This window comes from Python bivittatus, unplaced genomic scaffold (assembly GCF_059951505.1).
Source record: "Python bivittatus isolate LINGU-HERP-01145 unplaced genomic scaffold, Pbiv_v1 ctg000580_np1212, whole genome shotgun sequence".
Lineage (NCBI taxonomy): Eukaryota > Metazoa > Chordata > Lepidosauria > Squamata > Pythonidae > Python > Python bivittatus.
Window position 1 is genome coordinate 18815818 of NW_028277087.1, and position 16186 is coordinate 18832003.

General features: G+C 39.2%; 1 protein-coding gene across 9 annotated transcripts in view; it reads right to left on the bottom strand.

The window, feature by feature from the left end:
* Window positions 1–7651: 7651 nt before the first annotated feature.
* Window positions 7652–16186, bottom strand: part of KTN1 (kinectin 1) — a 91607-nt gene continuing 83072 nt past the window's right edge. For 5 of the 9 annotated variants that reach the window (XM_007422462.4, XM_007422461.4, XM_007422458.4 and 2 more), the window contains 7 exons: window positions 16009–16101; window positions 14301–14384; window positions 13979–14062; window positions 11952–12035; window positions 10613–10705; window positions 9342–9459; window positions 7652–8418 (listed from right to left, as the gene is read on the bottom strand). In XM_007422462.4, coding sequence (XP_007422524.1) covers window positions 8411–8418; window positions 9342–9459; window positions 10613–10705; window positions 11952–12035; window positions 13979–14062; window positions 14301–14384; window positions 16009–16101 — 564 coding nt within the window. In that variant the 3' untranslated portion in view covers window positions 7652–8410. Of the gene's footprint in view, window positions 8566–9341; window positions 9460–10612; window positions 10706–11951; window positions 12036–13978; window positions 14063–14300; window positions 14385–16008; window positions 16102–16186 lie in introns of all 9 variants that reach the window. The other 4 variants (XM_088149702.1, XM_007422463.4, XM_015891471.3 and 1 more) reach the window with 2 other exon arrangements.

The window sequence follows — 16186 nt, forward strand, 5'->3', positions numbered from 1 at the left end:
CCCAAAAAGACCCAGTGCGCATCTTGGGGGTCCTCCAGGACTTGCGACTCCTGCTCAAAAAGGAGGTGACAGTCGTGGCTAGGAGGGCCTTTGCACAGCTTCACGTTGTATGCCAGTTGTGCCCATTCCTGGATTGGGAGGCTCTGCTCAAAGTCACTCATGCCCTGGTCACCTCTCAGGTAGACTACTGTAATGCAGTTTACATGGGGCTGCCCTCAAAAAGTATCCAGAAGCTTCAGCTGGTGCAGAATGCAGTGGCGCAGTCAGTTATGTGCGTCTCTAGAGCAATACATATTACACCTCTGCTCCACGAGCTGCATTGATTACCAGTCTGTTTCTGGGTCCAATTCAAGGTGCTGGTTTTGACCTTTAAAGCCCTTCATGGCATGGGGCTGGCTTATTTGAGGGACCGCCCCCATTACATCTGCCCATCCCATCAGGTCTGGCAGAAGAGATACGCTGCGAGTCCCATCTGCTAAGGAGTTACATCTGGTGGGACTCAGGAGATGGGCCTTTTCTGCTGTGGCACCCACCCTGTGGAACATTATCCCCCCACCCCAAAGTGAGACTTGCCCCATCTCTGCCAACCTTTCCGAAGTGCCTTAAAACCTGGTTGTGGCAACAGGCCTGGGAGTCACAAAGGGACAGTGATCTGGTGAGGTGGCTCCATTGTTTGCAATCTGCCTTTTAATACAGGTAGTCCCCAGTTTAAGAATGAGTTCTGTTCCCAAGGTCTGTTCTTAAGTTGAATTTGTATGTAAGTCGGAACAGTATTATTATATAATGCTGTATAAGTAATATTGTGTAACTTGAACCATTGTGTATTTAACTCGAATCATTGTGTATTTAATTCAAATTTTGCTACAATAGGCTCCATTCTTAACTATGGGTTATCCTTAAACAGGGGGACTACCTGCAATATTAATTTTTGTACTTGTTGGATGTTTTTTAAAATTGTTTTTTATGGTTTGATTGTACACCACCCAGTCATATTTTGTGAGATGGATGGCCATATAAATATGAAAAATAAATAAATAAATGGTGAGCTGCTGGGAAGCATCCAATGAAACAGAGTGATTAGTTTCCATTGCTATTTAGCCACAAAATCTAACTATCAGGACTATTAGTGGATGGAAGAAGAGACTTTCATCTAGATTATTGTGAACCTAAGAAAGGTGGAGGTGCACATGCATTTATCTCTGTACTCATTCATGGTCTCAGCCCCCTTGACATCTAATATGGCTCCTGGGGTCAATAATACCACCACACCAAGAATAAACTGATCAGACAAGTTTGTTTGTTTATAGGTAGCCCTCACGTAACAACCCTAATTGGGACCGGCAACTCCATTGCTAAGCAATGCGATCATTAAGCGAAATGTCACATGACTGCTCCGCTTAGTGACAGCCGTTCTGGCAATCCTGGTTGCTGTTGTTGAGTGAATCCCACATGGTAGTTAGGCGAGGACCCACAGATGCCAGCAAGAGCAGATAATACTAAATTAAATGGTCAAATAGTTTGATCTGGTCATAAGGGGGGTTCCTGTAATCTGTGTGTATTCAGACTTTCTTGCTGTGTGATATAAGCAAAGTCTGGATAGGTTGATTATACATTTGGGGTCATTTAACACACATCAGTTATGTTTCAAAATGCAATAGCCTTTCATAATAATTGCAATATGAGGTTAGGAAGAGGAGAAATAAGCCACAGCAACTGTTACATTCCCCTGGTTCTTAGATTAGCACATGCTTTTAGGCATTCAATTTAGCACCTAGTTGTAAAATAATTATTAAAAGCCAGGGCTCATGCCCAGCTTCTGGATTCAAAACTGCATATTTCCCCATTAACAACTCCTAAGACAGAAATGGGGATCTGTGGTTCTCTCAAACTACAGTCCTAACCAGCTTTACCAACAGTGAAGGATGCTGGGAACTATAGTATTCAACAACATCTGAAGGATGACAGGTTCTGACCTGTTCTGTGTTAACTGCACTACTCAAGTGATCTTGATTTGAACATACTTCACATAAATGCTTATTCGTCGTACCAACAAATATTAAGATAGGCAATAAAAATACTGTACACACTAAGTGCCACATGATCTGGAGGCATCAACAGAGAAAGCACGGCACCTTCCTGAGTGATACCATCTATCCACATATCCTGAAATGACATAATGGAAAATACACACTCTTCTCCGTACAGATGCATTTGTAGAGCAGTGACCTGTGTGTCTAAGATGCAAACTGTGAAAATGATGCAAGTTGAAAGCTAGTTCCGCATTTTATTAAGACTGCCACATCTGGCTGCAGGCATCTGGATGATCTTTTGATGGCAGCAGAGAGTTTTCTGCACTTCTTTGCTACCACGCTGTGGCTGTCTGAACGTATGCAGCCCAGGTAAGGTGCCCCTAATTTTAGACCTCTTGGGGGGAGAAGAGGTAGCACTCCCAGCATTGTTTGAATTTCACAGTTCAAGAGGAGAGCAGAGAAAATGGAGCAGAACAATACAAATTGCTGTAATTACTTCTTACAAACATGCTTAATAACTACTTTTCCATCAACACATTAATGATCAGCCTATTGAGGAAGATTACCAGTGCTTTTGAACAGTTGTCCCTTACATTATTTGCCTCAAAGGGGTGCCACGTTGACTGCTCTGAATTCAAATGCATGTTGCTATGGTGACAGGATAACTCCCCTCTCATGCCAGGACCCACACAAAAACTCACTCTTTGGCTCAAATGAGCATTTTTGTCCAAAACCTATATAAAGATTGAACTCCAGAATAGCCCTGGGCACCTCAAAGAAAATCATTCAAAGGAAGTAAATGATATCACGGAGTGGGAGGGAAGGAAAATAGAAAGGTTACAGATCTGAAAAGTTTAATGCGGCTGCATCAGAACTGAATCTGCTGCCAATAGCCAATAAAGTAGGAGGACAGAATGGGAGTGATCATTTGAATCACATTTCTCCAGCCCAAGAATTCTGGGAGTTGTCATTCCAGCATGTCTAACAGGCCTCACACAGGAAAGGTGGAATTAATGTACAGTACATGCAGGCAGGAGGTAGAGCCCCATGTTCCCCTCTGAGTCTAAAAGAGAAACATGGATCTGTCCCTACTGCCTGCATAATAATTGCCTGTATGGTAATTCCATTATGTAGTTGATGCTAATTACTTTTTAAAACCCATGTTAAAGCTGTATTTTTAAGTTATTTTTAAAGCTCCACCTGCCATTTCTTGATTGCCCATCTTCAGCAGGTGGCTACCTCCTATAAACTGCTAACAAGCACAATCTTTACCATGGAGGGGTGTACTGCCATCCTAGCCAGCACCTCCCCTCAAAAAAAAAAAAAATGTTGGGGGAACTTGAGTTGTTGAAGTCCCATATATTAGCCTGAGGAGTTGGTGCCTGACTATAGGCATCACAGATGGCTCTCACAGACATTCCTAAAAGTCCAGAATGCTGCTGCCTCTGCCGTTGAAGACACCAAGTTACAAAATGCCATGAAAACACAACAATCTCCTAGAAGCGTTGATGGAAATCGAAAAAAGGAGAACCTTGAGAACTTTCTCTAGTTTGAATGTAGAATTATCTGTCACAAAATTATAACCTCTCCTCTTTATATCATGGTATTTTCCTTACTTGGAAAGTGGATCAGATTTAGATCACAGAATTGGGAATCCATTTAGGCCACTGAGTCCAACTCACTGCTCAGTACTGCAATACACACATGCCCATCACACTATTATAAAGGAAGGACCATTAAGCAAAGCGAAGAGAGAAAGAAATAGTAAGATGAAGAAGTTGAAGGTATGAGGTCAGAAAAAGTATAGCTAAATCTAGTTTATATCTGCATAATTCACTATACCTCTCCATTTCTATTCTTGCAAGCCACACCCATATACTGCTTCATACTTTGCATTTAGTTCTTCAAACTTCTCACTTTTTTTTTTTGAGGATGTCATGAATTCCATTTAAACATTCCTTTCTCAGTCTTCCCCTTCCTCTCAACCCATTCACTCTTGCTTCATGTATTTGTTTTGCAATTTGATTCTTATTCTCTCTGTATGACCAAACTCCATCAACCTAATTCTTTTATATTGGTCATTTCTATATTCAATACAGATTAATTCAGCACCCATTCATTTAAGGTCCTATCTCATCTTGCTTTACCTTACACATTTTTTAAGTAACCTAAACCCACTGCATTCAGTTTAGCCCTTTCCTTCTAATAATAAAAGTTAAGCAGATGGTCAGAATCTATAACATGTTAGGGATCTACAGCTTAGTGGAATAGCACATTGTATATAAGGAATCTGAGTTTTAAATCCTGGAAGTTTCAAATTATAGTATAGGGCTGTGCAAGGCATTAGAAAGGAGCACTTTTGCATAATGTGACAGTCTGCAGAAATCTATGCTTTCCTGTGAGTCTATCAATTATCCATTTGTTGTTGTTGTTCAGTTGTTAAGTCATGTCCGACTCTTCGTGACCCCATGAACCATATTGCGCCAGGCCTTCCTGTCCTTCACTGCCTCCCTGAGTTTGCTCAGTTTCATGCTCATTGCTTCAGTGATGCTATCTAACCATCTCATCCTCTGCCATCCCCTTCTCCTTTTGCCTTCAATCTTGCCCAGCATCAGGGTCTTTTCCAAAGAGTCCTCTCTTCGCATTAGGTGACCAAAGTATCTGAGCTTGACCTTCATTATCAATCCTTCCAATGAGCAATCAGGGTTGATTTCCTTTAAGACTGACTGGTTTGACTTCCTAGCAGTCCAATTATCCATACAAACACCCAAACACTTTTACTTTGAGTGATAAGTAGAATGCGAAAGTAGTTTCTCATAGGAAGATTTTTCCCTTAGAACAAAGAAGGGCTGGCAAAATGTAGAGGAGCTTTGAAAAACAAGTCTACTGGAGTGAAAGAACAGGGAGGTGGTACCATGGTTGGCAACCCAAGCTTGACCTAGATAGCATTGGCTGAAGATTTCTAATTGGCTTTAATAAAGATCAGATGGATAGCGATCAGAAGTTGCACTGCAGAAGAGTAGCTTATTGGAGGAGAGACTGGAACAAGATCCTTGAAGCATTTGTGGATGGGAGATCTGAAGACCAGATGAACAGTTGGAACCACCATGGGCCAAAATTACCCAGCACAAAAGGCTCTGGGGATGAGAAAGGAAGATTTTTTTCAACTGCAGAATATGCAGTCAAAAATTTCTGTTGCCAGGTGTAAGAGAATTCCAGCCCCTTATCTTTAAAAGAATCTTCAAAATACAGCTGTGTACATATATGTCAAGCCATCATTATACATGCATGCATACACATACAAGTAGAGAACAGTTATGTTACATACTCTGCAGTTAAAAAAACTGCTTTTCAAGGCATTTAAAAACTCAAGTTGCATGGGTTGTTTTATCAGCCAAGTGGAGAATGGAATGTAGTTATCTAATTGTAAATGTAGCTCTTGCCAAGAAAAGCTGTGAGAACTAAATGTTGTCTATTGTCTTAAAGGGAAAACAGAGCAAGAGTTGCTCATGCTGTGTCTTGCATGAAATCCTGTGAACTCACAGAAGCCTATGTCACCAAGCATGCTGGTGTGAGTAAATCCCCTCCTTGAAGTATTAAAGTAGTAGCATCCTCTCAAAAATTTGACATAGCTGCTTTAAAGGCCTTCTCAGGCTGCCTGCTAGTGTGTGTGCATGCCAAGGATTCTACTAGCACTATAAGCAAAGAAGCTGTGTGTGCACATACATACAGATACCCAGGGAAAGCCTTCATAATAGCTGCGCTGAACCTTCTAGAGCAGTGTTTCTCAAACTTGGCAACATTAAGATGTGTGGATTTCAACTCTCAGAATTCTGGGAGTTGAAGTCCACGCATCTTAAAGTTACCAAATTTGAGAAACACTGCTCTAGAGGATGTGGCCACTCTAATACCTGGAGAAAGTGTGCTTTGCCAATGATTTGCAAAGTGCCCCTTTCAAAATGACTCTGCACAGATGTGTAAATGTACAAAATGCTGGAAAACTCCCCCCTGCCCAGGCAGTGCCTCACTTATAGGAACTACTGCAACCTGCCATACATCTATATCTGATAATTCAAGCACTTGGGCAACTGAACTCAACCCATTTTCCCCCCACGGAAATCCTTTCTTCTTGAATACATGAAGCACAAAAATGAGTGAATGGTGAGGAGGATAGCCAAGAAAACATTTACAGCCTTGACTTTACCTCACATAGTTTGACAAGTTTCACCAGCATAACTTTTTGAAGCCAATCCAATGTTTTCCAACAGTTCAGCAGTGGCTTAATTAATACTCAGATACATTATTTAAGATCAACCGAGATTGGAAATGAAAAGGCATAGATGGCATCTCCATTTTATAGAACAACATGAGGGAAAGGCTTATCTCTATGCACTATTTAACAGCTAAATAAATATGTGCAGACAAGAGTGCTTGTTATCTTCTCCATTGTGCATTGTCTCAGCTAACTCCTAGCCTTATTTGCTGATTTCATCATGTTCAGCTGGGATACAGTGGCATTTCTGAGAAGTGCCAACTCACACTGCTATGCTTCACTGCTAAAAATGTTTATTTGGGATCAAGGAGAAGGGTCAGGAAAGCTGCTTTCAACAAATGACAGGGATTCTGACCTTTTGACTAATAAATATAAGGGCAGAATTTTAATCCGAATCAAGGAATCTGGGGACTCTAGAAGTTGCAGAACTACAACTCCTAGTACCCTTCATCCATTGGATGTGTTGATTGTGGGGACAGAGTTGAATTCAGAGCATCTAATTCAGTCCCTCTGATTTAAATACTGATTGATACACTGTGGGTGGGTGAGGTCACAGCTGAATAAATCAAAGTGTCAATTAAACGGTTGCCGGATTTACGGTTCCAAATTTGCTAATGTTTAGTTATTATTCTTTTATACCAATGACAAAAGTTCTTTCCTATCAGTTCTAAGAATTGTATATATTTCAGGAGTTCTTTAATCAGCTGAAAGCATATTTGAGAGAGGAACATTCTAGCTTTTCATTTCAGAAATGTGTTTCTTAAGCAAATGTACTCAGGTACATAATGTTGTTCCTAATTCAGATTTCTTACTGGCACCTCAATTATTTTTCTTTTCTTTTTACTTGAAAGGGCAAATTTAAAACATCATCACTAAGAAAAATGTTTGATTTCATCCCAGCATGGAACTCATTCCCCTTTATCATCACTAGAAATAATACATTTAAGAGGTACATATATGCCAGGTGAAACATTTGGAAACTTGTCATCACACTTGGAATATTATGATCTGCTGTGGACCCTGCATCCGAGATATAGTAAGGTAGAGCTGGAGAAAGACGATCACAATGGTTAGGGAATTGGAAGCAACACTGCAGTTTGAGGGGCTTTGTAAACACAAACACAAAACACAATAAGAGGGGATAACAGCGGCATATAACATTAGGCATAGCATGGATGAAGAAAGTAAAAATAAATGTTTCCCCTGTCATATATATTAGCAGAAGGCAGAGCTACTATGACTAGTGGGAAATTCAAGGCAAATAGTGACTGGGTTCACACATTACGTTATGGTTTAACTATGATTTATTAAATATCATCATTGGTTGGGTTTGCATAATATGCTCAGCCATAAATTATGGTTTACAAGTCATAATGGCGGGGTTCACATGACACATTTTTCTACATACTGCATTGTTAAGCTACAGAATTGATTAGAACAAGGTGTGGTGATGGCCCCCAATTCAGATGGGTCTAAAAAGGAAGCAGACTAATTCACGGGGGATAAGACAATCAGTAGCTGCTAGTTACGATGTCTTTTTTCCTGGGCTTCCCAGAGATTGTTCCCTGTGGGATACCTGACGCAGGAACAGGAAAACCTGTAATCTGACCCAACCAGGTTCTTATGCTGTAAGTCGCATTGCAGTGCTTTTACAGTGCAGCACAGAAGATTCTATATGTCGTCTTCAAGGAATTCCAAATCAAGAACGTAACAGTACAGTTTGAGTAACAAGCATCCCTTTATTTGCTGACATCATTACAAAAACTGATTACATTAGCAACCCAAAAAAGAGAGAGTGGGGAGGAGGAGTGTTTACTTCAGGTAGAAGTCAGAGGCTGCTACTCCCAAACTGTATCTAAGTAAAACAGCATAGGCTGTCAGTATTAAAATGTTATTGTTGCTGCTGCTGCTACCACTATGTCAAGGGTGCATGTGTGTGTGTGTGAACGAGTTTCACTGAGCATAGTAAAGATAAAAGGTTACACGTTTACTGTAGCTCCAGGAATGTAAAGCTCTAATTATCCAAACCGTTTATTTAAATTCATTTATTATAAAACTAAACTCTGGAGGTGTCTGCAGAGTCGTCTTCTTCATCATCTTGTTTAAATCAGTAGTCTAACAAAGAGTAGAAAAGACAAAACTCTGTTCAGTGTTTGACGAAGTAGAAAGGGTGAACACATAAATAAGGCTTTAATTTGGCAAAATATAAAATACATTGCCTTCTGCTACCCCCAAATTAAACGATCTCCCCATGATTTCATTCTGCAAAAGAGAAGCAAAACAAAACAAAAAACAAAAACAAAAAACAAAAAAACAAAAGATAAGCTTAAGGATAAGGTAGTCACTATGGCAAAGTATTTTTACTTTTAAAAGTAACAGAAAAATATGTCATATCTGGGGGATCCAGATTCTGTCATATACTAAGAACCAGGAGTTTTTTTTAAATGAAAATTCAAATTTTAGGGTGAAAAAAATATTCATCATGTATATTTTCCTTAAAGCTAAAAAATGGTACTAAGTAAGCCCAAATACAGAATTTACTGAATATCCAGAGTTAATAAAAATTAACTTTTGTAACAAGGACAGATAACTGAGTATCCAAATTCCAGATCCGCCGCTAATTAAAATACCTATCTTTGAATTTATAAATGAGATGTTTGTTACCCAAGAATGAGAAAAACCCATTAAAATCACAGCTGTGAAAGAACTACATTTGCTCTGTACAAGAGTAATGAAAGCAGCTGCAAATGGTTTCAGTCAATGCAAACCTATGGGAATGTTACCTGGGAATTTTGAGAATGAGAGTTTCAACACTTCTGTAGGCTACAGGCTAGAGAAGGCTAGTCTGAAATGACTCTTCTTAATGTGCTATTTTATATGGGGAAATATTCCACAATGGTATTTCAACCAAAGTGTGAGGCTGCAAGCTTCTATGATTCTATTACTGCTGCCTAGAGATCAACTGAAAGGTTCACCAAAGTTACCGTTGCCTTCCTGCTTAAGTCCACCCTAGGAAAAACAAACTTAAACTTTCCTACCTAATAGCTGATACTGTTCTTTTCCCTTTGTGAGCATTTGGCCAACTGATGCAAGCAACTTCTTGAGATGGACAATATCTTGAGTTAGATTCACAGCTACATTTTTGTCTGGCCCTGCCTGAAAGGGATGGAAGAAAGTAGAAAGTATTAGAAACTGTGTGGCAGAGGAGGCCAAAGGAGATTAACAATGAATTTTAGGATATGAGCTAGGTACCTACCCAGAAGCCTCAATCTATTTCACCCATTAGATAGGCTCTCCCCATTCCTAAGGACCTTCATTTGCATTCAGCAGCTGTTCTCCTACACAAGTTTCAAGTGGTGGCCAAAAGGCTCCTTCTTCTCCAGGACAAATAGTGGGAGGAGTTTTGCTCAGATCTTTAAACATTTTGGATATTCACTTCAGAAAGTCTTTAATCTCCTCCCTCCCAGTGTGACCAAGTTCTTTATAGAAAAAATTCTCCATCCAGAAAATTTGAATGTCATGGAGGAGAGCTTGATCATTATCAGTTCAGATCTCTCCTGACATGCTACTTCTTATGTGAAAGTTTTCAGTTTTTTAATTGTATGAGGCTTCACTCATTTAGTGATGTTCTAAACCAGAACAGCTGAGATACAATAAGAACTAGACAATAATAGTGTACACAAACATCAGAGCAAAAAACTTGCAAACTATCTCTAAGGTTCCCAAAGTGTGTTTGCTTGCCAGAACATTATTAGCCTGCCATCTTGTGGCAGGATAAGATAGTTTATACAGTAGCAGTGTTTTTCAAACGGCAACTTTAAGATGTTAAGACGTTAATTCCCCAGCATGGTGGCTGGGGAATTCTGGGAGTTGAAGTCCCCACATCTTAAAGTTGCCAAGTTTGAAAAACACTGGTCTATAGCCACTGGCCAGCCCCATGAAGACATGTACCAAACATAAACAAGCTGGAAGACCATACTACTGCTGCAGTTGGTTTGGAGTCAGATGGCGCCTAAATTGAAATAAATAAGCAGACAAATATACACTACCTATAGACTTCTAAAGCAAATCTCCAATGCTTTCTACAACCCAAGCAGCACAGGTTTACATGCAGACTGCAGTGGGCACACTTTGCCAAGCAAATGAAAACCTGTTACTTATTGCAAAAGTGAGATGTGGCATTTCTGTTATATATTTAACCCCAAATGATACAGAGCAAGACACACAGGTATAAATCAGCCTCTAGGTTCTCTGCTCTGTATCTGCACATCATATGGCATTTTATTTATACATCTGGGAAAATACTCACCGTTTGTGAGCAGACATCACTGTTCTGTATCACCTCAGTGCCCATGCTAGCCTTTCCTATTTCCCTTTCTAGGATCACCAGTGATTCCTGGGCCTTAAAAAAAAGCATCAAATTAAAATACTTGTTTTAAAACATTCAGTCACAATCAGCTTTTTAAAAGAAGGGGTAAAGGGGACAATAGTCCTGGCCCCACGTATGAAGGAGGACACATCAGAATATAATTCAGTATTTGAAATGATCAGATAGATCATTATTTTTCATTCTAGATTGCAAGCATATCAGTGAAATTATAACAAGGAATGTTCCACTATTGCATGTTGCTCCAAATTCCCAATTACTGAACTACTGATTTCAGTGGGGGGAAAAAAGAGTTGAGAAGAAAATTATGCTGACTTAGGATACAGTGAGAAATAGGAGTACAGGAGGTGGGATTTCAAACAAACATTCTACCCCCAAGTCTCTTGGAGTCTTAAAAAGGCCCTGATCACAATGTATCATGAGCAACTACTAGGAATGGCAATGGGGAAGAAGAAGCAAAGCTCATTATACATTGCATTTACTATTTCAAGTTAATATCTGAAAAAATGAAGTGTGAGCGTAACGAGTACATTTGCAAACAGTTCTACAAGGCACAGATTCACTCAACCTGGAAGCTAACAGTGGCTACAGTTTCCACTCTAGCATCCCTGGTTTGCCCTATGTGGGAACTAATCTCAGGAGCCATTGTTCCAGAAAAACAAATACAGGGCCTAATCAATGAGAAACAAGCTTTTATCTACAGATTTGAAGGGATTTCTGTTGCTTAGAAAAGTTCCTGCCCCTGAACATAAATGTTCCAGGGCTGCAAAACAAATCCAAAATAACTAGGGCTGCAAACAGTAAAAGAACATCAAAAGGTTACAGCAACTGGATAAATCAATAATTGATGAGAGGTGTCAAGCAAACTTCCCTGAGGAAAAATGTACCAAAGGGAACCACTCCACCACCAAGGACCTTTTGCAGAGTCTGGATCATCTGAGTATTAAGAGAGGTTCTCCTGTTCATAATTTAAGTAGCATTTTGGAACTGATATTTCCAAATAACCTTCATAAGGACAGCATGACATAAAATGCATTGCTATAATCTAACCTGGAGGTTACTGATGAATGGACCACCATGATTTTTCTGGGAGGAGCTAGAATTGGCACAGCAACCTTAATGGGTATTTTTGTGACTAACATGATAAGTCAATACCCCCAGACTGTAGATACAGTGCTTTAGGAAGCAATGTACTGCCATCCAGAATAAGTTGGCCATTATGTTCCTAGGAAGACAGAACATCAACCACAGGATTCCTTACCTTTGGCAAATCAGCAGCTAATTTGTGTCTTTCACTCTGATCAATTTTGAGTTTAGATAATGTTTCATTCAACTGGGTTTTCAGCTGCAAGAGGTAAGACAGGGTCAGTTGACAGTGCTTAAAAGGAATATGGGGCAGTTTCTGGTAAAGTAACATATACACAATATACATAGTGGATTAATCACTACAAAGTACATTGGGTGATAGGAAATTCCATCTGCAAAGGAGTTAAGAAGAAAAGATAAGCCTGAAAGAGGTTAAAATCAGTAGAGAGAATCTTAAACAGATACTATTTTTAATGCCTTGCCAGCATTACCAATGAATTTGCATAGATTTTTACAAGTATGCTTTACTTTATTGGCTTCAGATTTAAAGTTGACCAAAGACAATTATTCTTGGTCAACACTAAATAAGTAATTCTTTATATACCGCAAATGAACTGGTCAGAAGAAGTACTTGTATGGCTCTAACATTGCTTTGTTGTCTCCAGATCAATTTTTAAAAACATGAGGAATCCTTCCCCAAGACAGTATTCAGACATTTTCTGTGTTTTTCCAAGTTCTAAATCAATATAGATTCCTACATGAGGAAAGAGAGAGATATGAAAATAATCTCCAGAAAAAAGAGTGGGGAAAAATCTTTTGTGCAGCCACTTTCCCGTTCAAAATGATACTGAAATGTAAATACTAGACTCTCCTGAATTGGCTTAAACTTCTGTTCTTAGTTCTAGGTTTACAATTATATAAATCAATCTTTTAGCAAATCACTAGTAAAAACAGATAATATAATTTGTGTCAACCATTCCCCAACTGCTTCCAAATATGACATTCATGTTGTTTAGCAAAGAAAGAGACTAACTTTTTCACTTGTCAATTTGACCATGGTTGGACTGTACCCCTGGAGGGGGGGTACGTTAGAGATCTTTTGTTGTTTGTTTTGATCTCGCTATGCCCAGGCTTAGTTTTCCTTCACCAAATGGAAATGGCTTCCTTGACCACAAGGCGCTCCAGTCTTAGTTGGGAGTCCACTCCCTTTGGATGAATGACAAACAGATATGCTCTGTTCCCCACTGATTAAGCCCTGTGGGCCTCAGGCTCCATGTTCAGTCAGCTTTTACAGAAATAAAAGAGCTCCCCTTCCTTAAGCAGATATACCATATTATTTCATAGAATCACAGAGCTGGTAGTAGATTTTTCAATCATTGGTTCCAACCCTCTGTTTGGTGCTGTAGCCCATATGAACCTCTCCCCTACGGACAGCTGCTATGCCTCTTTTGCTTGAACTTGTCCAACAAAGGGATGGCTACCACCCCTTTGGGTATTTCATTCCAACATCAAACTGCTCCGACACAGTTAGGAACGTTTTCCTGCCACTGAAATTCATCTCCCTGTAACTTCATTATTTCAATTATTATATTCTGAAACTACAGAGAATAAATAATAAATAAATATTGGTGTTTGAAGAGTATTGCATGTCACCCCTGTGTTTTCTTCTCAAGGCTAAATACATCCAGCTCTTTCAACTGTCTTCACAGACTTAATTTCCAGTCCTGGGATCATCTTCATTGCTCTTCTATGAACCCTGGTAATGCCCAATGCTGAGAATCAGATAAAACTCTTGTGGTGTCATTTGCATATTCCAATATCTTTGTATATAAGAGGGAATTGTTCAGTTTTTCTTTTCGACAACTAAAATTCCTTTCAGGAAAGGAAGTGTAGAGTCCAAAGGAAACCAAAGACTTTCCTCAAAACAATCCTATACCAACACCTCAACCCAACTCCTCTGTGTTCTGTGAACATCATGTTCCAAATTCACAAAATATGGAAATATTAATCCTTTAGGCAAGGGGGAGGCAGATAGATGAAAAAGTATACTAAGCACTAGTCATGTTATTAAGAGGCAGAGAAAGGCTATAAAAGTGGCTGAAGTGGACAAAGGCTAAGTTGGAATGGTTAGCAGACAGACAGGATTTGGAAAAGTTTCTCCACTTTTGAACAGATATATTCAGTGGAGGACAGGCCTCTTACCAAATTTAACTCTTCATTCTGCCTTACTGCTTCAGAATATGAGTCATCAAGTTTTCTCTGCAATTCAGTCAACAGATCTTTAAGCTGAAATGAAGTTTTCAGAGGCTTTAGGATGCATTGCCATATGTTCCCAACTTCCCCTCTATTCAGCCATTAATGTCATTTATTTCCAAGCAATAAACTGATTTGAAAGCACAAAAATGTCCCAAATCCTTGGATGAGTAGGTTTTTCATCGTTGGGCCAACTAAATATTCATGTTTCTAAGTGAGCGTGCACATGAGATAGCAAATCTGGCTGCAATATTTCAATTAGGTTCATTACCTCTCGTACTTCTGAAACATATGTCGATCGCTCCATTTCTGCTTTTTCCAATTCATGTTCCAAATGCTCTCGTTCCTTTTTAAGCTACAAAAGATACAGGCAGAGTCAAAAATCACACACGTTCATATAAAAATCATATCCAACTTTATTGCTTTTTGAAAGCTAACTAAAGTTTATAACTTCATTCAAATAATCTATATTTTTAGATTACTTTCTTGGCACTTCACTGAATGTAAAACTGAAGAATTTATTCATGATAATTCTAAACTCATAGCTAACTTTTCATTCAATAGCAGTTGCTGTTTAATCAACGGCTTATAGAGTGTGGCTCAATAGGTCCTCGTTTGATATCCTAGCTTACTGGGAGGACTTGAATCAATTTCCTAATGCACGCAATGGAAAAAAAATTCAGGAAATTTTCAAAGTTGTTTGCAAAAGGAGAGGCAGAAGAAAAAAGGAACAATGCATGCAGACACGTATCGTATTCCTAGAGGAATAAACTATAATTTATCCATTTATTTATTTTTCTGACAATCTGATAGGTAGGCTCGTTGAGAGCATAGTTCACTGCTGGCAACAGAAGGTAACCTAGGCCCTTCATGCAATTGCTCCTGAGTGGCTTCTGTCAGCAATCCCAGGTGCCCCCTCTCATTTTTGGAGGGCCTCTGAAAGATAAAGCAGAATGTGTGATGTCTAGAACATAGGCAGAGGAGGAAAGAGTGAATCTGACTGAGTGTGGGTATGTGCCCAGGTTCGGACCTATTTTATGGTGATAAGAGAACTCTGTCCATTAGATCGCAGAGAAGGCATGTTGTGGGTACCATCCACCAGGGACTGGCATTTGGTAGGTCGCAGGAGGTGGTCCTTCTCTGCTGTAGTGCCCGCCTTATGGAACATTCTTCCCCATGAAGTTAGGTTAGCTCCATCTCTGCTATTGTTCCAGAAGTCCCTCAAGACCTGGTTATGTCACCAGGCCTGGGCTCCCAGGGAACCAGAAACCTCCTTAGATGGCTCCATTCTGTTAATATTTTTACTCTCTCCATGTGGTTTGTATATTTTAAATTTTTGATATTTTTATTCTTAATTATGACTTTTTATATTTTTATAATGACTGTTTTTTATGTATTTATATTTGCACGTATCTGTTGTGTTACTGATTGTGGGACATCACCCAGAGTTGCTTTTTGCGAGATGGGCAGCCATATAAATGTGACTGATTGATTGATTGATTGATTGATTGACTGACTGACTGACAGACAGACAGATAGATAGGAGAGATTAAACATTCTTTTCCTACATTAGTCTATGTATGGAACTCTTAGGGCAAGAACAGTCTACCTTCTTTTAAGCTAGTTAGTAGCAACTACACAGAAATCTGTATAAATTAATGTAGGCATAACTAGTTGTGAAGCTCCATAAATGAAATAACCAATTGTCTCATTTATTCAGATAATCTTCTCTGTTTTATGTATCAGTTTGAATTTACCTGTGTGTGTCTAGTGACTGCTTCAGATAACTTTCATTTGTATCTTTTACATTTTATCCCCTGCATTAAGAACTATTATACTGGGAGGCAAGCTGTATTTTTTCTAGACTGATAAAATATTAAATAGTGTAAGGACATCTTCAGTTAACAGCTGAAGTCTGAGTATATGCTCTAACTAGCTCTCAAGTATTTGCAGCATGAATACCTGATCTTTGAAAATACCTGTTGTAGTTCCTTCTGTGATTCTTCAATTTTTATTTTCCATTTGCTCTCTTCTTCTTCTACACTCCGCTGTAGCCTTTGTAAGATTCCCTCCTAGTAACACAAAATTTCAGTTATCTTGATGCCCACAAGAAATGGAGGCAGAAGAAATTTTACTGGATACAGCCAGATTTTATAA